We start from the raw sequence: 24327 nt of genomic DNA, 5'->3' as shown, positions 1-24327 counted from the left end.
TGTGTGTGTGTTGTAGTTTTATATACAGTACCCAGACTGACTCTGACAGGTGACACCCGCCTTCAGAAACACACACGTACACACCCAGACCGACTCCGACAGGTGACACCCGCATTCAGACACACACACACGTACACACCCAGACCGACTCCGACAGGTGACACCCGCCTTCAGACACACACACGTACACACCCAGACTGACTCTGACAGGTGACACCCACCTTCAGAAACACACACGTACACACCCAGACTGACTCCGACAGGTGACACCCGCCTTCAGAAACACACACGTACACACCCAGACCGACTCCGACAGGTGACACCCGCCTTCAGAAACACACACACGTACACACCCAGACTGACTCCGACAGGTGACACCCGCCTTCAGAAACACACACACACGTACACACCCAGACTGACTCCGACAGGTGACACCCGCCTTCAGACACACACACACACACGTACACACCCAGACTGACTCCGACAGGTGACACCCGCCTTCAGAAACACACACGTACACACCCAGACCGACTCCGACAGGTGACACCCGCCTTCAGACACACACACACACGTACACACCCAGACTGACTCTGACAGGTGACACCTGCCTTCAGAAACACACACACGTACACACCCAGACCGACTCCGACACAGTGACACCCGCTTTCAGAACACACACACACGTACACACCAGACTGACTCTGACAGGTGACACCTGCCTTCAGACACACACACACACGTACACCCAGACCGACTCCGACAGGTGACACCCGCATTCAGACACACACACACGTACACACCCAGACCGACTCCGACAGGTGACACCCGCCTTCAGAAACACACACGTACACACCCAGACTGACTCTGACAGGTGACACCCGCCTTCAGAAACACACACGTACACACCCAGACCGACTCCGACAGGTGACACCCGCCTTCAGAAACACACACGTACACACCCAGACCGACTCCGACAGGTGACACCCGCCTTCAGAAACACACACGTACACACCCAGACTGACTCCGACAGGTGACACCCGCCTTCAGAAACACACACACGTACACACCCAGACCGACTCCGACAGGTGACACCCGCCTTCAGAAACACACACACGTACACACCCAGACTGACTCCGACAGGTGACACCCGCCTTCAGACACACACACACACACCTACACACCCAGACTGACTCCGACAGGTGACACCTGCCCTCAGAAACACACACGTACACACCCAGACCGACTCCGACAGGTGACACCCGCCTTCAGACACACACACACACGTACACACCCAGACTGACTCTGACAGGTGACACCTGCCTTCAGAAACACACACACGTACACACCCAGACCGACTCCGACAAGTGACACCCGCTTTCAGACACACACACACACGTACACACCCAGACTGACTCTGACAGGTGACACCTGCCTTCAGACACACACACACACGTACACACCCAGACTGACTCCGACAGGTGACACCCGCCTTCAGAAACACACACACGTACACACCCAGACTGACTCCGACAGGTGACACCCGCCTTCAGACACACACACACGTACACACCCAGACTGACTCCGACAGGTGACACCCGCCTTCAGAAACACACACACGTACACACCCAGACCGACTCCGACAGGTGACACCCGCCTTCAGAAACACACACACGTACACACCCAGACCGACTCCGACAGGTGACACCCGCCTTCAGAAACACACACACGTACACACCCAGACTGACTCCGACAGGTGACACCTGCCTTCAGACACACACACGTACACACCCAGACTGACTCCGACAGGTGACACCCGCCTTCAGAAACACACACGTACACACCCAGACCGACTCCGACAGGTGACACCCGCCTTCAGAAACACACACGTACACACCCAGACCGACTCCGACAGGTGACACCCGCCTTCAGAAACACACACGTACACACCCAGACTGACTCCGACAGGTGACACCCGCCTTCAGAAACACACACGTACACACCCAGACCGACTCCGACAGGTGACACCCGCCTTCAGACACACACACGTACACACCCAGACCGACTCCGACAGGTGACACCCGCCTTCAGAAACACACACGTACACACCCAGACCGACTCCGACAGGTGACACCCGCCTTCAGACACACACACGTACACACCCAGACCAACTCCGACAGGTGACACCCGCCTTCAGAAACACACACGTACACACCCAGACTGACCTAACCCCTAAAACCTCTAACCTCTAACCTTTACCCTAACCTTACTCTGTTTATAGCCATATAAACTAAATATTGATACTAAAACTAGTATTGAACAAGTACTGATAAAGGAGAAATCACATAAACAGTTGAGTAATAAACAAATACTTTTATTTAGTATTAGAAATTTTAAAATGATCATTTAGGTATCAAAATTGGTATTGAGTATATTCTTTAGAAATTGAGACTGAACTGTGTGTGTGTGTGTGTGCAGTTATGATGGGGAGAACGGCGTGTCCCCTGGCCACACCCCCATTGGCTGTCAGAGTCCCGGGCTCACCCTGCACCCCTCGTTCCCCCAGGGCCAGAGGAGGGAGTCCTTCTTGTACCGCTCCGACTCGGACTACGACATGTCTCCAAAGACTTCACGTAACTCCTCCCTCGCCAGTGAAGGGTGAGAGGGGCGGGGCTTTGCACCTGAGTGTGACAAAGAGATGGATCATTATTCTGAGTCTGACATGAGTGGAGCCGGAGCCTTTTCAGTCAGTTCTCTAGAAAAAACTGCTAGTACATTTGCTGTAATTATCATATGACAGATTTTCAGATGGAGTCACCTCAGAGAAAGTCCAAATACTTATTATGTTTGCTTTGCTTAAAGGCGCTGCACAGATTGTTTATGGTTTTAAAATGTAAAAAACTGTTTTAACCATTTGCAGTGCAGGCTCTGTCTCACTATAGACTAAAATAAAAGTATTCAAATACCAGTGCAGTGTACTATGAACTGGACTTCCAAAAGTCACTTGCTTTTTCCATAGAATATTTTCTGTGTAATACAGTGCAATAACGGGTGCAGTACACCCCGTGTACCTGTCCTGTCATGGTAATAAATGTGGGTTCTTTTGTTCCTCAGACACACAGCAGAGGACTTCATCGTCACTCCCTTTGCTCAGGTCAGTCCTCTCTTTCTCACTGGCACACTTCACACTGAAGGTACCCGCTGTACCACCTGGAGGGGTCAAGGAGCAGGAGATGGTCCTCCTGCAGGAGTCCACTGAATGTTCTGAATGAGCCTAAAGGAAAAGTGTGAGCTGTAGAACAGCTTTAGTCCAGAATCAGTGAAGAGAACACAGCTCATATTAAACCACATATAGCATTCTGCAAACACACTGTCTGGTGTTATTTTATATAAGACACACTGTGCGTTGTAGTTTTATATACAGTACACTGTGTGTGTTGTAGTTTTATATACAGTACTCTGTGTGTGTGTTGTAGTTTTGTATACAGTACTCTGTGTGTGTGTTGTAGTTTTATATACAGTACTCTGTGTGTGTGTTGTAGTTTTGTATACAGTACTCTGTGTGTGTGTTGTAGTTTTGTATACAGTACTCTGTGTGTGTGTTGTAGTTTTATATACAGTACTGTGTGTGTGTTGTAGTTTTATATACAGTACTCTGTGTGTGTTGTAGTTTTATATACAGTACTCTGTGTGTGTGTTGTAGTTTTATATACAGTACTCTGTGTGTGTGTTGTAATACAGTACTTGTGTGTGTTGTAGTTTTAGTATACAGTACTCTGTGTGTGTGTTGTAGTTTTATATACAGTACTCTGTGTGTGTGTTTTTAGTTTTGTATACAGTACTCTGTGTGTGTGTTTGTAGTTTTTATATACAGTACTCTGTGTGTGTGTTGTAGTTTTGTATACAGTACTCTGTGTGTGTGTTGTAGTTTTGATATACAGTACTCTGTGTGTGTGTTGTAGTTTTATATACAGTACTCTGTGTGTGTGTGTTGTAGTTTTATATACAGTACTCTGTGTGTGTGTGTTGTAGTTTTATATACAGTACTCTGTGTGTGTTGTAGTTTTGTATACAGTACTCTGTGTGTGTGTACTCTGTGTGTGTAGTTTTGTATACAGTACTCTGTGTGTGTGTTGTAGTTTTGTATACAGTACTCTGTGTGTGTGTGTGTAGTTTTGTATATACAGTACTCTGTGTGTGTGTTGTAGTTTGTAGTTTTATATACAGTACTCTGTGTGTGTGTGTGTTGTAGTTTTGTATACAGTACTCTGTGTGTGTGTTGTAGTTTTATATACAGTACTCTGTGTGTGTGTTGTAGTTTTATATACAGTACTCTGTGTGTGTTGTAGTTTTATATACAGTACTCTGTGTGTGTGTTGTAGTTTTATATACAGTACTCTGTGTGTGTGTTGTAGTTTTGTATACAGTACTCTGTGTGTGTGTTGTAGTTTTATATACAGTACTCTGTGTGTGTGTGTAGTTTTATATACAGTACTCTGTGTGTGTGTTGTAGTTTGTGTAGTACAGTACTCTGTGTGTGTGTAGTTTTGTATACAGTACTCTGTGTGTGTGTTGTAGTTGTGTGTGTGTAGTATACAGTACTCTGTGTGTGTGTTGTAGTTTTGTATACAGTACTCTGTGTGTGTGTTGTAGTTTTATATACAGTACTCTGTGTGTGTGTTGTAGTTTTTATTACAGTACTCTGTGTGTGTGTGTTGTAGTTTTGTATATACAGTACTCTGTGTGTGTGTTGTAGTTTTATATACAGTACTCTGTGTGTGTGTTGTAGTTTTGTATACAGTACTCTGTGTGTGTGTTGTAGTTTTATATACAGTACTCTGTGTGTGTGTTGTAGTTTTGTATACAGTACTCTGTGTGTGTGTGTTGTAGTTTTGTATACAGTACTCTGTGTGTGTGTGTTGTAGTTTTATATACAGTACTCTGTGTGTGTGTGTTGTAGTTTTATATACAGTACTCTGTGTGTGTGTTGTAGTTTTATATACAGTACTCTGTGTGTGTGTGTTGTAGTTTTGTATACAGTACTCTGTGTGTGTGTTGTAGTTTTATATACAGTACTCTGTGTGTGTGTTGTAGTTTTATATACAGTACTCTGTGTGTGTTGTAGGTTTTGGCCAGTCTGCGGTCAGTCCGGAGTAACTTCACCATCCTCGCCAACGTCTCCACACCACAAGTCAAGTCAGTGACATTCTGCCTTTTTATTTGTGTTTTTATCAAGATAATAATGCCTCATTTATAATGAATGAAAATATTCTTTATTGTTGACGAGTAACATTGATGGCAACATTTTAGTCTCATGGACTTTTACTTCCCTTGAGCAGTGAGTTCCTTCTACATTCTGTTAGAATCTAGAAGGTTCTGGATGCAGAATTCTGTCTCACAAATTCAGAAGACATCTCCTCACCAAAACACTCATCATTCAGAACAAAACTCATCACTTCTCTTATCTGAGATAAATACCAGTTTGGTGCTTCCATTGCTGATTCTGCAGAAATCTGCTCTGTTTCTCAGCACCTTTTTACGTGTAAGGAGCCATGTTTGTTCTGGTGTAAACGAAGAATGTGTCTCTCTGATTAGTTAATCAGTCCAATATGAATAGATCTTATTAAATAAAAAGAAACTCCAAGAACAAGAAATATCACAAACAAATGTATTCCATGACTGCGTTAAAAGAAGACAGGAGGAGTTTCTGCATTACATCTTCTACAGTTAACAAGTGAACACTCCTGGTCCTCACGTGACCCTCTCTGCTGTTTTGACCCTGCAGACGCTCTCCCATGGGTGGGGTGTGTGTGAGCCCGCGCCCCTCCCTCTCGGAGCAGCAGTACCAGCAGCTGGCCCTGGACACTCTGGAGGAGCTGGACTGGTGTCTGGACCAACTGGAGACCATCCAGACACACCGCTCGGTCAGCGAGATGGCCTCCAACAAGGTGCTCTTCCTCTGTCTTATGAGTCTTATCTCCAAAGCTCAAAATACTCTGTTCCACCTTCTGATGTCATGTAGTGGTAGTTTTCAAGTGAACAGTTTTACCTTTAGTTCAGTAGAGATTGTCACTATCCAATGATTCTACTGAAGGTGTGTGGATTTAAAAACACAGTGGAGCACTTGCTGTTGACATCACAAAGTAGAACAGAGTGTTTTCTGTTTCAGAGAACACAGCCTAAATATACTCTGTTTGTGATGAGGAAAGGACATTAGAACACAGGTTACACGTGAAGAAACGAGTCCTTCCTCCATAAATGCTGTAGACTCTGTGCTCCAGATCTGCTGAGGCTTGGAGAACATTGTGAATAAAATGTGCTGTTGTTCGTGTTCTTCCAGTTCAAGCGTCTGCTCAACCGGGAGCTGTCGCACCTGTCGGAGATGAGCCGCTCGGGGAACCAGGTGTCAGAGTACATCTCCAGCACCTTCCTCGGTCAGTTCTCCACACCTCCACACCTCCAGCACACCTCCACCACACCTCCGCATCTCCAGGACACCTCCACCACACCTCCACCATCTCTCCGCCACACCTCCTCAACACCTCCACCATCTCTCCAGCACACCTTCACCACATCTCTACCACACCTCCTCAACATCTCCTCCACACCTACACAACACCTCCTCCACACCTCCACCTCTCCACCACACCTCCTCAACACCTCCTCCACACCTCCACCTCTCCACCACACCTCCTCAACACCTCCACCTCTCCACCACACCATCTCCATACCTCCACCTCTCACCACCTCTCCACCACACCTCCTCAACACCTCCTCCTCACCTCCACCTCTCCACCACACCTCTTCCATACCTCCACATCTCCACCACACCTTCTAAACACCTCCATATCTCCAAAACTCCTCCACCGCACCTCCTCCTCACCTCCTCCACACATCCACCTCTCACCACCTCTCCACTATATCACCACATCTCCACCACTCCTTGACCACACCTCCTCAACACCTCCTTCACACCTCCACCTCTCCAGCACACCTCCTCCATAACACCACATCGCCACCACACCTTCTAAAAACCTCCACTTCTCCACCACACCTCCTCCACACCTCCACCTCTCCAGCACCCCATCTCCATACCTCCACCTCTCACCACCTCTCCAGCACACCATCTCCATACCTCCACCTCTCACCACCTCTCCAGCACCCATCTCCATACCTCCACCTCTCACCACCTCTCCAGCACACCTCCTCCATACCTGTACATCTCCACCACACCTCTTCCACACCTCCTCAACACCTCCTACTCACCTCCACCTCTCTACCACACATCCTCCACATCTCCACCTCTCCACCACCACACCTCCTCAACATCTCCACCTCTCCAACACCTCTCCACCACCCCGCCACCACATCTTTTCCACAGCTCCACGTCTCCACCAGGGACAGGGTCTGGAGGTGTGTCTAGCATTATCCACATTTCAGACTCCGCCCCTGCAGCCAGATGTTTGTATCATAAACACGTGTCTGTAATCAGGGCAGCTCTGTGTGATGTCACCAAGCGCTTAAACTTGCAGTGGCTACTGGAGACACAGTACATGCACTTTTATAAATGTTTGACCAGAAAGCTGCCAATGTAACTAGTTTGTCAAAAAAACAACAACAAAAAACAAAACAAAACAAAAAAATAATTTATTCTCCAGCAAAGTAAAGGAAGTTCATGTAATGCCTCCACAAAGCATGGAGAACCTAACATGTGTGTGTGTGTGTGTGTGTGTGTGTGTGTGTGTGTGTGTGGTGTGTGTGTGTGTGTGTGTGTGTGTGTGTGTGTGTGTGTGTGTGTGTGTGTGTGTGTGTGTGTGTGTGTGTGTGTGTGTGTGTGTGTGTGTGTGTGTGTGTGTGCGTGTGTGTGTGTGTGGGTGTGCAGACAAGCAGAACGAGGTGGAGATCCCGTCCCCCACGCTGAAGGACAAACCCATGAGTCACATCAGTGGAGTGAGGAAACTGTCCCACAGCTCCAGCCTGTCCAGCACCTCCATGCCCCGCTTCGGAGTGACCACAGACCAGGAGGACCAGCTCGCCAAGGTGCAGACCTGACTCATACGCACGCACACCAAGAAATGAAGCCAAGAAACCTTTCCCGAAAGTCTTTAGAATAATGTTGAGCTGTATCAGAACAAGTACAAGAGCACATAGACTAATATACACACACAGTGTTTTTGGAGTAACAGATTACATGTACTGGAGTTACGTAATCAGAGTACAAATTATGAGTAACTGTAACTGTATTCAGTTACAGTTACTGTTTCTATGTGTGGTAATTGGATTAGTTACTTTGTTGAAATAAATGGATTACATGGTGGTATTTTCCTGTTTTCACATTTTGGGCTATTCCCTTTTTTTTCCCCCTCTGTAATTTCAGTCATTACCAGACACTAAACCAGGTCTAAACCAGGTCTAAACCAGGACTAAACCAGGTCTAAACCAGGATTTAACTGCACTAAACCATACCATGCGGGCCATGTCTCCTCCTCTTCTATCAATAATATTTTTAATTTGGTTAAGTAAAATCTGGGCTTTTTATTTTGTTTTAGCAGACAAAACATCTTATGTGAAGATTTCTGAATCTTTGTTTCTCTACAGCAAATCAAGTAATCCAAAGTATTCAGATTACGTTACTCACTTTAAGTAATTTAATGGATTATGTTACAAACTACATTTTGGGATATGTAATCTGTAATCTGTAGGGGAATACATTTTAAAAGTCACCTTCCCAACACTGTACACACATGGACCAATATGAACCTACTAGACCACTGAGGATTACACACACATAAGGACACTTGTATGTATATCAAATGTAAAAGTAGTTAACCTAAAGGAAAATAAAAAAAAAAACACTGAATGAGATTGTGTGTTAGATGTTTGCCTGGTGGTGTAGGACAGAGGGACTGACTGTTGTGTGTCCCTCAGGAGCTGGAGAGCCTGGACAAGTGGAACTTCAACATCTTCAGAGTGGCAGACCTGACCAACAACCGGCCCCTCAGCTGCATCATGTACGCCATCTTCCAGGTACGCACCACTCTGCCCTCACGCCCCGCGGCGAGAGAGGGCGCCCCCTACTGGTGAGGGTCAGCTTGGTTTGAGGCCACAGCTGCCCTGGGGTAGACTGATGGAAGTGAAGAGCAGGAAATGATTACAATGAAATCACTTACTGTGATGTTCCTGGTGGAGTTGCTGTGATGTTCCTGGTGGAGTTGCTGTGATGTTCCTGGTGGAGTTGCTGTGATGTTCCTGGTGGAGCTGCTGTGATATCTTGGTGGAGATTGCTTTAAACACTAGAGTATGTTGTTCAGGAGAGGGAGCTGCTGAAGACCTTCCGGATCCCTGTGGAGACGTTTGTGACGTATGTGATGACCCTGGAGGACCATTACCATGGCAACGTGGCCTACCACAACAGCCTGCACGCTGCTGATGTCACCCAGTCCACACACGTGCTGCTGTCCACGCCTGCACTGGATGTAAGCTCTGTACACCTCCTCACTACAAAACCCTGTAGTACACATAGTCATGCAGTACACACTCAGGTAGTACACACAGTCCTGCAGTACACACTCATGTAGTACACAGAGTCATACAGTACACACTCATGTAGTACAGAGTCATGCAGTACCAAACATTATACACAAGTAAGAGTAACGTTACTTTACGATTAATCAAGCAGAAGTAGTGTTCCAAGAAAATACTTATATATACTTATAATTATAAATCCTCCACTCTTTCTTCTAGCCATTTCATCTCCCACCTTCCTCTGCTCCATCTCCACCGCAGCAGCAGAACCATGGGCCTTGTCAGCCTCTCCATCTCCTCCTCTCCCCCACCATTAGTATCCCATTCAGGTCTTAAAAAGGATGTAACTAGAACTTGTCTTTTAGAGCTACACCATCATTTCAGTGCCCTGGGGTCTTGCATGTGTCACTGTGTTGTACTGTATGTTTGTGGTGGTTTGGTAAACTTCACTTGGGCTGGACTGGACTGGACTGGACTACTCTCACCTCTGTCTGTGTCTTACAGTACTGTTGTGTTGTACATTTGCTCTGACGGATGATCTTCTGGTGTTCTTCTCCGTGTAGGCCGTGTTCACAGACCTGGAGATCCTGGCTGCTCTGTTCGCTGCAGCCATCCATGACGTGGACCACCCCGGAGTGTCCAACCAGTTCCTCATCAACACCAGTGAGACAGACATTCTGTTCTTTCTGATACACAGAGGACAAACTTGACATTATGCTCATTAATTTATGGAGACAAGCCAAGTTTCCACCAGCCCCATTTGGCCCTACTCGACTCTCTCCAGCCCGACTTGGCCTGGTTGTGTTTCCATTGCTCTGTAGAATCCAGGACTGTATCCATAGAAACTGATTTCACCAGCACTCTGACCAGTCTTGGCTGGTTAGAACCTGGGCTGAGCAGATACTCACAAAGTACCTGGTGCCAGTTAAGAAGGACCTACTCTATACATGCATCCTGAATTTTAGACTTCTGGTCATAGTGCAATTCATACTGGGAAGAATCCTCCGAAAAAGTGAGCATCAAATCTCCATGTTTGTTTCCCAGTGGGATGGGTCTATTGTCAAAGTCGATCTATTCTAGTCTTTTGAACCATATCACTTTTGTTTCTGGTTCTGATATTGTCATATTTTAGCTTTGAGATCGTAATCGTGTGGTTGGTCCTCACAGTGGAAAACGGAAGTTTGTGAACTCCCTAACTGCAAAAGGGAATCAGATGTGTGCAGTGTTGGGAAGGTGACTTTTCAAATGTAATCCCCTACAGATTACAGATTACAAACCCCAAAATGTAGTTTGTAACGTAATCCATTAAATTACTTAAAATGAGTAACGTAATCTGAATACTTTGGATTACTTGATTTGCTGTAGAGAAACAAAGACAAGGAAATCTTCACATAAGATGTTTTGTCTGATAAAAGAAAATAAAAAGCCCAGACTTTACTTAACCATATTAAAAATATCATTGATAGAAGAGGAGGAGGAGGAGACACGGTCCACACAGCACGTTCTGGTCCTGTTAAATCCTGTTAAATTCTGTTTTAGTCCTGGTTTAAATCTAGGTTAGACATGGTTATTCCTGGTTTAGATCTAGTTTAGACCTCATTTAGTCCTGGTTTAGATCTAGTTTAGACCTGGTTTTAGTCCTGGTCTAGTCCTGGTTTAGATCTAGTTTAGACCTGGTTTTAGTCCTGGTTTAGTCCTGGTTTAGACCTGATTTAGTGCTAGTTTAGACCTGGTTTAGTTTCCAGCAATGAAAAAAAAAAAGAAAAAAGCCCAAAATCAGAAAAACAGGAAAATACTGCCATGTAATCCATTTATTTTAACAAAGTAACTGTAATCCAATTACCACTCACTGAAACAGTAACTGTAACTGAATACAGTTACTCATAATTTGTACTCTGATTATGTAACTCCAGTACATGTAATCTGTTACTCCCCAACACTGGATGTGTGTGACTGCAAACCTCTGTTCAAACTGTTTCTCTTCCCAATGGAATTGAAAAATAGTGAAAGGTGAAGGTGATGAGCAGGACTGATCCACAGGAAAGACAAAAAAGGAAACATTTGACTGCCTAAATTATCCTGAGTTTGCAATGAACATTTTGTATGTGGAGCGACAACAAAGCAAAATCCCGTTTGTTAAGTGAGAGGAGCAGAAGACAAACAGACTGAGTTGCACTTTCTTGTTCTTGTGGTTTTACAGCAACATCACGTCTTGGTCTCTTTGCAGCTGAAGGTGTTTCTTGGTGAACAGTTGGTGCCTTTTGCTTTGGCATTGACTTTTTAAATTCGTAAACGAGGTTGAGCGAAGGATTGGGATTGTGCTTTGAAGGCGCTCCACATACAAAATGTTCTCTGCAAACACGGGATGATTTCTTAGGCAGCCAAAGCCAAAATCAATCCTGCCTATCACCTTCGCCTTTCACTATTTTTCAATTCCGTTGGGAAGAGAAAGAGTTTGAATGGAGGTTTGCAGTCTTACACATCTGACTCCCTTTTGCATTTATCGAGTTCGCAAACTTCCAAAGCCCATTTCTTGTGCCGCTTTCCGCTGTTAGGATCCAACAATCACACAATTACGATGTCCAAATCCCAAAGCTAAAATATGACGATATCAGAACCAGAAACAAAAGTGATATGGTTCAAAAGACTTTAAAAAATCAGCCCTGTCAATAGACGCATTCCAGTGGGAAAACAAACATGGTGATTTGATGCTCACTTTTTCGGAGGATCCTTCCCAGAATGGATTGCGCTATGACTGGAAGTCTGAAATTTGGGATGCATGTATACTGATTTGAAGTATTTCCACTAGTCCAAGAAAGGGTGGTAGAAATGCAGCAAAACAACAAAATGCTTTTTTCCTGAAGTATTTTTGAGATTCAAAAACACCTGCAACTAAATAAAGTTAAAACTAAAATATCCCTACTGTTGAACATTTCTGACAAACATCTCCATGGAAACAACAAGGTGACTATACCCCAAACAAAAAAGTTACATACTGACACTTTTAATTTTCCAGTGCTACCACAAAACTGCATTTTAATAAAACCATGAAAATAACAATCACATTTTTTACAAACACAAAAGGCAATAGCACATTTTCCTTCCTCGTACTGATGTGCGTGGTCTCCACAGACTCGGAGCTGGCCCTCATGTACAACGATGAGTCCGTGCTGGAGAACCATCACCTGGCCGTGGGCTTCAAACTGCTGCACCAGGACAACTGTGACATCTTCCAGAACCTGACGAAGAGGCAGCGCCAGAGCCTGAGGAAGCTGGTCATCGACATGGTGAGACGCGCAGGGGACGAGGGAGGACCAGACACAGCGTACGGTTAAAGAGGGGCTACTATGCAAAACAGATTTTTAAAAACTTGTTCCCTCATCAAAAACATGCCTGAAGAGGTTTTAGATGTCATCCATGCATGTTTGAGTAATCATCACATTAAATGATACGATATATTGATATTTTGATATTATTGTACACCCCTAATGGTTAGCCTCAAGATTCTGTGCAATTCTTCGCCCACAAACTAACGTCAGCCATGCTCCTACATGACAATTCTCCATAAATATACAAAAACATGATACAAACCTGTTCACAAGGAGAGCAAAGGGGGTGGGAAATGAATGTGAAAAATATATTACGTTGTTTTGGGTGAATATAAGCGAGTTTCCTTGTTGACAAAAGCGCGCGTTGCATGCTGGGAATTATTTTGGTATTGCGGCAAGAAACACTAATTCAACATGACAGACGGAGCGAGAAAGCACGTAAAGGGTATTGATCCCGGTTATTTATCCACTCTAACGGCAGAGGACCCAAGACCATTTGAACAGAAATTGGTCATAAACATCGACGGAGCCAAATCACCCTTTTCAACCCCGACAAAACCTTGTACCAAACTAAATTTCTGGTCAGAATCGCCAACTACCTGGACAAATATTCACTTTGGCGATATCCACAATGACTTGGTGGAAACTCCTGGGCCATTCACAGCAGAAAAGATGCAAACCTCCAAGAGTCTCGATGTGTTGTTGAACTTGTTGGAGTCTTTAACACGCTTTGTTAGGATCTTCTACATTGGCTCTGTGGATGTTTGAAAGACATTTAATTCACCGTTAGTGGTTCTTTTCACTCAGAATACGAAAAAGACATTTTCCTTCTTCCGTGCTTCTATTTGTGCATCCGATAATGCAGCAGGAATTTACCATTATCGGGGAGAAATACGCGAGGTTACGCACTGTGTTTGATGCTACCGTGTTTCTTGCCTCCGACCAAAATATTTCCCAGCAGCAACGCGGGCTTTTAATAACAATGACGTCAGCTGAAACTCGCCTATAACATTTTCAAAACAAAAGGTCACATAATGATCTAATTATGTTTAGAGAGAGCAGTAATGCCTCATAAGTAACTGTTGGCTTTAAACCACTGCAGCCCTATGCACACAATATATAATAGTAAAGTAAATAATACAAGTGCCAAAAAGAACACTGTAAACCCAAATAAGTTACCAGAACTTAAAATAATTGAGGCAATCGATTGAATCAATTACTTTGAGTTGATAAACTTAAAAGTCAGAAATTCGCCGTTAATATGACTCATAGGTTTCTGTTAAGGCAACTCAGTTATTTTCATTTATTATGACTTAAAAATAAATTAAAAATAATTATGTAAAATAAAATAATAAAATAAAATAATACATTCTGTCACAGACCTTGATCAAATTATGTTGTGTGATTGCAATTTATTTGTTATGATATATTTTAGTTCTTATTTGGTGAAGAGCTTTGAAATTTTATTGCATTTTAACATGTAGTGTATAAAGTAGGGATGATTTAAAAAATAAACCATCCCTATTTGAAACAATAGGAATAACAGGACTTCATCCCCAGCGTTTAATTACTTAAAGGTTGTATAGAGGATTTTCCAAGGAACAAGAAATCCAGCGACTGTTTGTCCTTTTTCAAATGTTGCGCATGCGTGAAACCACCCCCCCTCCCCTACAGCTCCCTACATAGAAACACCTCCTCCCGCCTCCTCTTTACGCCAGAAACAGGTTTGTTTACAGCCGGTGCGCTGCACATGACTTGTAAACAACTAACTACAGTGTTGGTTAGGCAAGACGGAGAAGTGAGGAGCGGGGGGAGCGAGTGCGCGGACATTTCGTGCGCAGACAAGAAGTGAGGAGCAGGGAGAAGAGCACAGCAGGGAGAGAGGAGAGAGGAGAGGAGAGAGGAGAGGGGAGCGGTGCGCCGAGATTCCGTGCCCGGAGAAGTGAGGAGCAGGGAGAAGAGCGGAACGGGCAGTGGGGACAGGAGCAGGAAAGGGGAGCAGAGAAGAGTGCGCGGAGATTCAGTGCGAATGAACTAGCTACAACACGCAGCAGCAAGCGGACTCTTTCTTTGCATTGAAAATTACGTTTTCAGACATAGGATATCGCTTTCGTGTCCTGAAAAACGTTTGTCTCGCTCTTGGAAATAAAGTACGTTTTCATAATAAGCAGAAGTGACCTGTCCAGGAGTAATTTGGCGACCAGTGCGTCAGTCTTTAAACCCTGCGTCTGCTTCAGTTGCACCATCGCTGGAATGAATCTTCAAGAATCACCTTAGTTTGGCTTCGCTGCTTTTCCCCTTGTCTTCTTCTTTCAGCAATCTCAAAAACGGACTTTCTTTTGCGGCTAACTGCTCCTGGATTCTTGTCTGCCATTGCAACAAACTTTGTGCGAACTGCGAGGAAGATATAGGTCAAAAAAAGCCGCTAAGAACTGTTGTGTTGGTGGAGTCTGTGCGTCTTGCGTCTGTGGACTGCGTGACAGACGTACGTAAACCACGTAACAGCAGCGCGCAGGCAAGTCAGTTACGCTAGAAACGTAGGGAGTTTGATTGACAGCCTGTCAGCTCACAGATAACGAGGCAGTGTCGTTATCTATTGGCAAATGTTTAGCCCCACCACGTCCAGAGTTGATGAATTTTTATTCTCTTTATTTTGGTCATCATAATTACAAGGCTACTGCATCTCTATAATGCTATCATTGACAATTTGAAACAAAAAAAATATCCTCCATACAACCTTTAATTCTACTAAGTTGTACCTCATCTATGTTTCTGAGTTATGCCTCACTTATACCCACAATAGTTTTCTTTAATAATAAAAAAAAAATAGGTAAAATTACTCAAAAAGAAGAACATGTTACAGCTACTTGACAAAATTAAGTTAGTCGGACTATTTCTAAAACTTTGAGTATACACAAGTTAATCTGTTTAATTACTTAAAATATTCTGGGTTTACAGTCAATGCTTGAGGAGAACCACACTAAAGACCAGGTCTAAACCAGGTCTAAACTACTTGAAAAGGAGGAAATTGTTCTTGGTGGCACAGAGGTTGGCACTCTCAACTCAGTGCTAGTAGGTTCCATGTGCAGTTGGCATGTTTATTCCTGTGTCCGGTTTCCTCCATCAACCCAAAACATGCACAATAGGTCAAATCGTATAAAAGTTTATTTGGTCGAATATGTTTCGCAGCTCATCCAAACTGCTTCTTCAGTCCTGAAACATATTCGACCAAATAAACTTTTGCCCAGCCAACAAATTGATTTTTTCCTTTTGCCATGGATTCTACCTGGACGACTGAGGGATTTTACACAATAGGTCACATCCTCCAGCTAAGGTAGTCCTGACCAAGACTGGCTTACGATCTGGAGACGGGTCCCACTGCTGGTCCAGAGACAAGGAGTCAAAGGACAATAAAGTGTACCTTAACCTTAATACAGACTGCAGATGTGTCCAAAATGACAAAAGGATGAAAAAGCTACAGATGTGTGTAGGACAAAACCACTGTCGATTTGAGCTCCCTAACTCTACTGTGCATGTGCGCATCCCCCAAGCGCTGTTCCAGTTTAAATGTCCGTCGATTTGAGCTCCCGAGGCAGCAGTGGAGTAACAAATCACATGTCAAAAGTGTATTGGTTTTATTGTCTGTTTTGACCAGTTAAGCATGTCAGCATCGCTGTGTGTGTTAGATTTGCGGCAGAATCCCTATGTTAGATGATTGAATAGTTTGAATTTAATATTTGATTTTATCCTTATCATTTTCATTACATCATATTTTATTTTGTTTCCATGTGTAGAAAACATTGTAACTTTGTTTAGAAAGTCACTATATAAATAAAATACCACAATATTATAATAGTAAATTCACACTGTAGCCTATGATATTTATTTAATATAAAGACTTTCTAATCATTTCTTTCTCTGATACAGTGGGAGTCTTATTTGATAGAAGATCTGGGCCTGTAGAAATAAGCTCTGCCCAAATTCATCTAAATGAGTGAATAATGGTGATTGTACAGTGGGAGCATTATTGGATGGTTAAATTGTCCTGTGGATATGTGCTCCCTTTAGTCAGAGCCCTGTTTGAGCAGAACATGACTGTCCAGATGAACTACGCACATTAAGATAAATGAGTTGAAATTTGGCATAACTAAGGTATAAAGTGTGATCAGTGTGTGCAAACAGAATCAAACCCGTGTCTCTAATCCAAAGAACTATGTTGTCAAAGGTCAGGGTTTGGCTTTATTGGATCTATACAACTGTAAATGAAAAAACGTAAGGTCTTTTATTTCAGTGGGGTAGTGTGAATTGTTAGACGTTACGAGTTAAGCTGCTGGGAGCTCCTTTTGCCCATTTCCACAAAACACTGGGACTAAAGCAGGACTGAGCTGTTGGAGAGGCAGAAGAGGCTGATGCTTCTGCTGTGACGGAGGACGGAGGAGGGTTGTGACTGTAACAGCAAAACAAACCTTTATATTTGACGAGCTTGACAGGTGATTGGTTGAGAGGAACTGTGATTGGCTGACAGTGACGGTGATGGTCCTGAGTGACAGTTGTGGTGTGTCCAGGTGCTGGCCACAGACATGTCCAAACACATGACCCTGCTGGCTGACCTGAAGACCATGGTGGAGACCAAAAAGGTGACCAGCTCTGGAGTGCTTCTGCTGGACCACTACACCGAGCGCATCCAGGTAACCCTACACGGACTGACCACTACACCAAGCACACTGACCCCTACACTGAACACACTGACCACTACACGGACTGACCACTACACCGAGCACACCCAGGTAACCCCTACACTGACTGACCACTACACCGTGTGCACTGACCACCACACTGAGAGCACTGACCTCTACACAGAGCACACTGAAAACCACACCAAGCACACTGACCACCACACAGAGCGCACTGAGCTCTACCCCGAGTGCACTGACCACTACACTGAGCACATCCAGGTAACCCCTACACCGACTGAACACAACACCGAGTGCACTGACCACTACACTGAGCACACTGACCACTACACCAAGCGCACTGACCTCTACACCGAGCGCACTTACCACTACACTGAGCACACTGACCTCTACACTGAGCACTGACACACACCAGGACACTGACACACTGACTACACTGACAGATACACACTGACACTGACTGACACTGACCACTACACTGAGCACACTGACCTCTACACCGAGCGCACTGACCTCTACACTGAGCGCACTGAACACTACACTGAGCACACTGACACTACACTGAGCACACATCCAGGTAACCCCTACACCGACTGACCTCTACACCGAACACACTGACCTCTATACCGAGCACACTGACTACTACACCGAACACTCTGACCCGTACACCGAGCACACTGACCACCACAACTAGCACATCCAGGTAACCCTTACACCGAACACACTGACCACTACACCGAACACACTGATCACTACACCGAACACACTAATCACTACACCGAGCGCACTGAGGTAACCCCTACACCGACTGACCACTACATCGAGCCCACTGATCCCTCCACCGAGCACACTGACCACTACAGCGAGCACACTGACCACTACACCGAGCACACTGACCATTACAGCGAGCACACTGACCACTACACCGAGCACACTGACCACTACACCGAGCACACTGACCACACGAGCACACTGACCACTACACCGAGCACACTGACCATTACAGCGAGCACACTGACCATTACAGCGAGCACACTGACCATTACAGCGAGCACACTGACCACTACACCGAGTACATCCAAATTCAGTGAGAATCCACAATGTAAAGAGTCCTACAAATAAAGCAGACATGTGTCCAGACTCTTGACCGCTGGTGTGTGTTTGAGTACATATTGTCCATGTGGTTGACGTAGGTGCTGCGTAACATGGTGCATTGTGCGGACCTGAGTAACCCCACCAAGCCCCTCCCCCTGTACCGCCAGTGGACCGAGCGCATCATGGAGGAGTTCTTCAGACAGGGGGACAAGGAGAGGGAGAGGGGCATGGAGATCAGCGCCATGTGTGACAAGCACACGGCCTCTGTGGAGAAGAGCCAGGTACATGCACACACACGCATGCACACACACGCATGCACACACACGCATGCACACACACGCATGCACACACACACATGCACACACACGCATGCACACACACGCATGCACACACACGCATACATCGACATCCACCATTGTTTCCTGTTTTAATTTTCTGCTAACAGCATAATTACTACTTGTGCAGCCTTAACCTAACCAGAACCTAAATGAACCCATGAGCCAATAAGTTTAAGTTAAGTGTAGGCCTGTAAAGATAATCAAGAAATCAGTTAATCGTAAGATAATTTTTCCGGCCATGATAATTTCTATTTTGCATTCTTGTTTGTTTTCCTCTTTTCTCTTTATGTCCATTTAAATACAGTCTATGTTTGCCAGTCACATGGTCATGTACCACTGAGTAGAGATCACCACGAGGAGTAGAAAGTCACAAGTTAGTTGAGATTTGAAAACAGATGGAATTAGTTTCAGAGCTGAACACGAAAGCTTTGGATTCCACCCGAATGAACGGGGTGAACCACTTAACCTGTGCAGGCCAGCATGTCACATTTATAGTAAAACAGCAAACATGCAATTGCACTTAAAACTAGTGCTGTTAAGAGATTTTTAAAAAAATGGAGAGATTAATTAATTATGATCTGTAATTAAATAATCTAATTAATCTCTTTTTTAATCTCACCTATAATTTGCTGAGAAACGCCTCAACATGAGGTATTTTCATTTAAATTCATTATTAAATTACTGTGGCCGATCAAAAGACTGATATATAACAAGAAAGTGACTTTATAAAGTCATTTATTGTTTAATGTTTCATTTATTGTTTTTATATAAGTATCATCATTACTATTACTATTACTAATCTGCATAAATAAATTCAACTTTACAACATATAACCCAAAACCACTCTAGAGCCACATCAACCTGTTTGACATTAGAATGTGTTTAATGCAGATTTGTGCAAGTCTCACAGAAACAAATCTTAAACCACATGGCTAATTTGCATAAACTAAGTGGAGAAAAGAAAAGAAATGCTCTTGTGTCGCTGATGTGATTCAGCTTCTGTCGGACTAAAGGACACGACTCAGTGGAATATGAGTGTTCTTTCTGTGACAGAGGGATGTTCTGCTGATGGTGAGTCTGTTCTGTGTCTGGGTCGTGATGTTTTCAGAGATCAGAGGTGTGCAGGTTTATCACAGATGCGGTCGAGAACGGGAATGAAAATTACAATTCTTTGCGGAGCAGGAGTGCACAGTGTCCCAACAACACATAAAAACAGATTTTAAGGCAACTCACATACAGAAACAGTAAAGTTAGAGACTAAAAATGAGATTAACGTGATTAAAAAACATAACATGCTAAATATGACTGTAATTAATTAATCACAATTAATGCAATAATTTGACACCCCTGCTTAAAACATTATCACCCGGTGTTTTCCCGGCCTGAGCCTAATGTTGAATCACCGTTAAGGGCAATTTTGTTACAAAGACATAATAATCCATTTTATTGTTGTTCTGGTTGTGTTTGGTTCAACAGTGGTTTATTCAAGTGCATTTTTTGATAATATGTGCTTGCTATAAGACACACTACACTGCACACTACAATGTTAACAATTGTTTTTGGTTGTCTTGAAGTTCCTTATGTTCTTTAGAAAGTAAAGTGTATTGGTCTTTGAAAGGGTGTATTTGGATATTTATTCTGTTATTAGTTGAAAATTGTCTCAAAATGTCAATATTAATCATCCAGGAAAATCTGTTATTATTACAGGCCTAGTTAAGTAAGTCACTCCCCCTTCAGAGCACTATCACAACACAATCAACATGCATCTAACTAATAAAACCACTGCACATCACATCAGGTTAGTGAAGTTATAGTGTAGTGTTTTGTATCATCATGTATAAATATACCTGATGATACAAAAGGGTCCGGTCAAGTGGTAACGGAGGGAAACGGGCAGATTTTTGACACTTTCAAATGTCTCTTATTCAGAAACTAGAGGGACTATTGAAATAAGTAAAGTATCAGAATGTAGGAAAGAGTTACACTCCAACAGGGTCAAGTTAAACCTGTGATATTCTTTCAAGTTGTTGACAAAAAATTTTAAAACTCATGTCGGTAACGGAGGGAAAGAAATATGCAGCACTTTTTGGGCAATAAATCCAAACAGTGATAACTCTTGGTTCTCACTTCCATATCCTTAACAAACTGGTTTGAATATTTACTTCATATAGTTTTCTACCATATGGTACAAGATTAGGTTGAAAAACCTCTGACTTTTTGAGTCATGAGATTTTTTATTAAGAAAGGTCATGGTAACGGAGGGAAAAGTAACGGAGGGAAAATTGTGCAAACAAGTAGAAGGTGCAGGATTTTACATCATTTATCGCTTTTTTCTTCTGAATACTTTAATATTACGTCAAAATGAAAGGAAACTATTTCTATAAAATATGTCAGTCCTTCCAAGCAAATTTTTATCATTTTAAATACTTAAAAAAAAAAAAATCATGTACCTTCATCAACAGTTCAAAGATGGAATAACACAAGATATGATGAAATACATTTATTTACATGATTTGCAGGTCTTTGAAATTTGGGAAATAATTTTTGTTCCATGTTTCATACATGGTCTGTTTAAAACATATGGAACTTTAGAACCAAAAATGGTAAGAAAAAAGGTCAACAGTTTCATAAACTAGAGTACATATGTATCTGTTCAATACATTTTTATATCAGATGCATTAACTTGAATTTTTGGCCTTGCTGTTTACTTCTGCTTGACCGGGCTCAAAACACTAAACTATAACATGTGAATGACATTTAAAAACTCTTCAGGCCTGTTTTTGATGAGGGAACAATGTTAGAACATGGGAGAACGCTCAGTCAATGGGCATAATACCTCCTGTTACAGTAGAAATGCTTACCCGTGCAGAAGTGTGCTCTGATTGTGTGTTTGCTGCTTTGCCTCTCACAGGTGGGCTTCATCGACTACATCGTGCACCCGCTGTGGGAGACGTGGGCTGACCTGGTGCACCCGGATGCTCAGGAGCTGCTGGACACTCTGGAGGAGAACCGGGACTGGTACCTGAACGCCATGCCCCAGTCGCCCTCTCCGCCCCCGGACAGGCACCTCCAGCACGACCGCTTCCAGTTTGAACTCACCCTGGAGGACCTGCAACACAATAACCACAACCATGTCCCAGTGAGGAGGCCCCGGGGCCGAAGGGGGAACTGTGGGGCCCCCGAGAGCAACGGGCAGCCAGAGACGGAGCCCGCCAGGGAGGACGAGGAGAACCATAACAGCCAACACAATGGACTGCAGGAGGACGAGCCGAGTGGAGACGCCGACAGGGAGGAGGGGCTTAAGGAGGAAGGGGAGGGGCTAGGGGAAGAAAAGGCGGTGCTAGAGGAGGAGAGGGAGGAGCTAGAAGAAGATAGAGAAGTGATGGAAGAATGTAAGGGAGAGGAGGTGTCAGAAGTAGAGACAGAAGAGCAAAACAGGGAGGAGGGGCTTAAGGAAGAAGGGGAGGGGTTAGAGGAGGAGAGGGAGGGGCTAGAAGAAGAGGGGGAGCCAGAAATGACAGAGGAGGAGGCAGTGGAGGAGGGAGACGGGGAGGAGCTGGGGGGTGAAGAGGAGGAGGAGCTTAGGGAAAAAGAGGTGGAGCAAGGTGAAGAGGGAGGAGGAGGAGCAGGAGGAGAGGAAGAAGAGCAAAAAGAGGGAGAGGATGCAGAAGGACAAATGGAAGAGAAGGAGGAAGAGGAGGAGAGAGAGGAAGAGGAGGAAGGGAGAGATGAGGAGGATGTAGATGTCACAGAGATGGACGGAGGAGAGGAGGAAAAGGAAGAGGGAGAAGAGGAACAAAAAGAGGAGGACACAGAAAGAGAAACTGAAGAGACTAAGACAAAGGAGGAAGAGGAGGAGAGGGAGGAAGAAGGTTAAGCTCGGACTCCCCCAGGTGGCGCGGTGGTCAGTTCAGTACCCCACAGGGCAGTACAGATGTAGCAGCGTCCGTCCCCTCTCACTCGTCCACAGTGTTGGTCTGCACACAAACCAATGCAATAACCATTCAACTCAGGTCCAGCTCATATGTGTATCTCATGTATCTGTGTTCAGCAGCTGCACCGTGAGGACCACACAGCAGAACTGCTCACTGTGTACTCATGTATCTGTATGTGAGGACCACAGAGTACTCATGTATCTGGATATGAGGACCACAGAGTACTCATGTATGTGTATATGAGGACCTCTGTGTACTCATGTATCTGTATATGAGGACCACAGATTACTCATGTATCTGGATATGAGGACCTCTGTGTACTCATGTATTTGTATATGAGGACCTCTGTGTACTCGTGTATCTGTATATGAGGACCACAGAGTACTCGTGTATCTGTATATGAGGACCACAGATTACTCATGTATCTGGATATGAGGACCTCTGTGTACTCATGTATTTGTATATGAGGACCTCTGTGTACTCATGTATCTGTATATGAGGACCACAGAGTACTCGTGTATCTGTATATGAGGACCACAGAGTACTCGTGTATCTGTATATGAGGACCACAGAGTACTCGTGTATCTGTATATGAGGACCTCTGTGTACTCGTGTATCTGTATATGAGGACCTCTGTGTACTCGTGTATCTGTATATGAGGACCAGAGTACTCGTGTATATGAGGACCTCTGTGTACTCGTGTATCTGTATATGAGGACCTCTGTGTACTCGTGTATCTGTATATGAGGACCAGAGTACTGTATCTGTGTATATGAGACCTCTGTGTACTCGTGTATCTGTATATGAGGACCTCTGAGTATCGTGTATCTGTATATGAGGACCACAGAGTACTCGTGTATCTGTATGATCTGTGTATCGTGTATCTGTATATGAGGACCACAGAGTACTCGTGTATCTGTATATGAGGACCTCTGTGTACTCGTGTATCTGTATATGAGGACCTCTGTGTACTCGTGTATCTGTATATGAGGACCTCTGTGTACTCGTGTATCTGTATATGAGGACCACAGAGTACTCGTGTATCTGTATATGAGGACCTCTGTGTACTCGTGTATCTGTATATGAGGACCACTGTATATGAGGACCACAGAGTACTCGTGTATCTGTATATGAGGACCTCTGTGTACTCGTGTATCTGTATATGAGGACCTCTGTGTACTCGTGTATCTGTATATGAGGACCTCTGTGTACTCGTGTACTGCTCTCATGTCCTGTGTCCAGGAAACAGAAAACATGATGTCATGGTTCCAGATGGAGGGCTTTGGTCATTATAAATAGGGATGCACCGATCCAGCTTTTTCTGTTCGATACTGATTTTGATATTGATACTGAAGCTTTAAGTATTTTCAGATAAATTGGTATTAACAGATCAAATAAGGCAGAACTGATGCAA

The 24327-nt window shown here is 44.1% G+C and overlaps 1 protein-coding gene across 1 annotated transcript in view; it reads left to right on the top strand.

Moving 5' to 3' along the window:
• Positions 1-22982, top strand: part of LOC110157770 (cAMP-specific 3',5'-cyclic phosphodiesterase 4B-like) — a 28173-nt gene extending 5191 nt beyond the window's left edge. The window contains exons 5-19 of the mRNA XM_055158105.1: positions 2476-2655; positions 3112-3151; positions 5123-5193; positions 5783-5945; positions 6338-6431; positions 7880-8037; positions 8926-9024; positions 9309-9473; positions 10086-10185; positions 12655-12809; positions 17417-17539; positions 18739-18921; positions 21890-22250; positions 22440-22573; positions 22616-22982. Of these exons, the coding sequence (XP_055014080.1) occupies positions 2476-2655; positions 3112-3151; positions 5123-5193; positions 5783-5945; positions 6338-6431; positions 7880-8037; positions 8926-9024; positions 9309-9473; positions 10086-10185; positions 12655-12809; positions 17417-17539; positions 18739-18921; positions 21890-22250; positions 22440-22573; positions 22616-22855 (2266 nt within the window). The 3' untranslated portion in view covers positions 22856-22982. The remainder of the gene's footprint in view (positions 1-2475; positions 2656-3111; positions 3152-5122; positions 5194-5782; positions 5946-6337; positions 6432-7879; positions 8038-8925; positions 9025-9308; positions 9474-10085; positions 10186-12654; positions 12810-17416; positions 17540-18738; positions 18922-21889; positions 22251-22439; positions 22574-22615) is intronic.
• The last annotated feature ends 1345 nt before the right edge of the window (positions 22983-24327 follow it).

The sequence above is a fragment of the Boleophthalmus pectinirostris genome, unplaced genomic scaffold, assembly GCF_026225935.1.
Source record: "Boleophthalmus pectinirostris isolate CB_2022bp ecotype Guang Dong unplaced genomic scaffold, ASM2622593v1 HiC_scaffold_22, whole genome shotgun sequence".
Lineage (NCBI taxonomy): Eukaryota > Metazoa > Chordata > Actinopteri > Gobiiformes > Gobiidae > Boleophthalmus > Boleophthalmus pectinirostris.
This window is presented reverse-complemented; position numbering and strand designations above follow the sequence as displayed.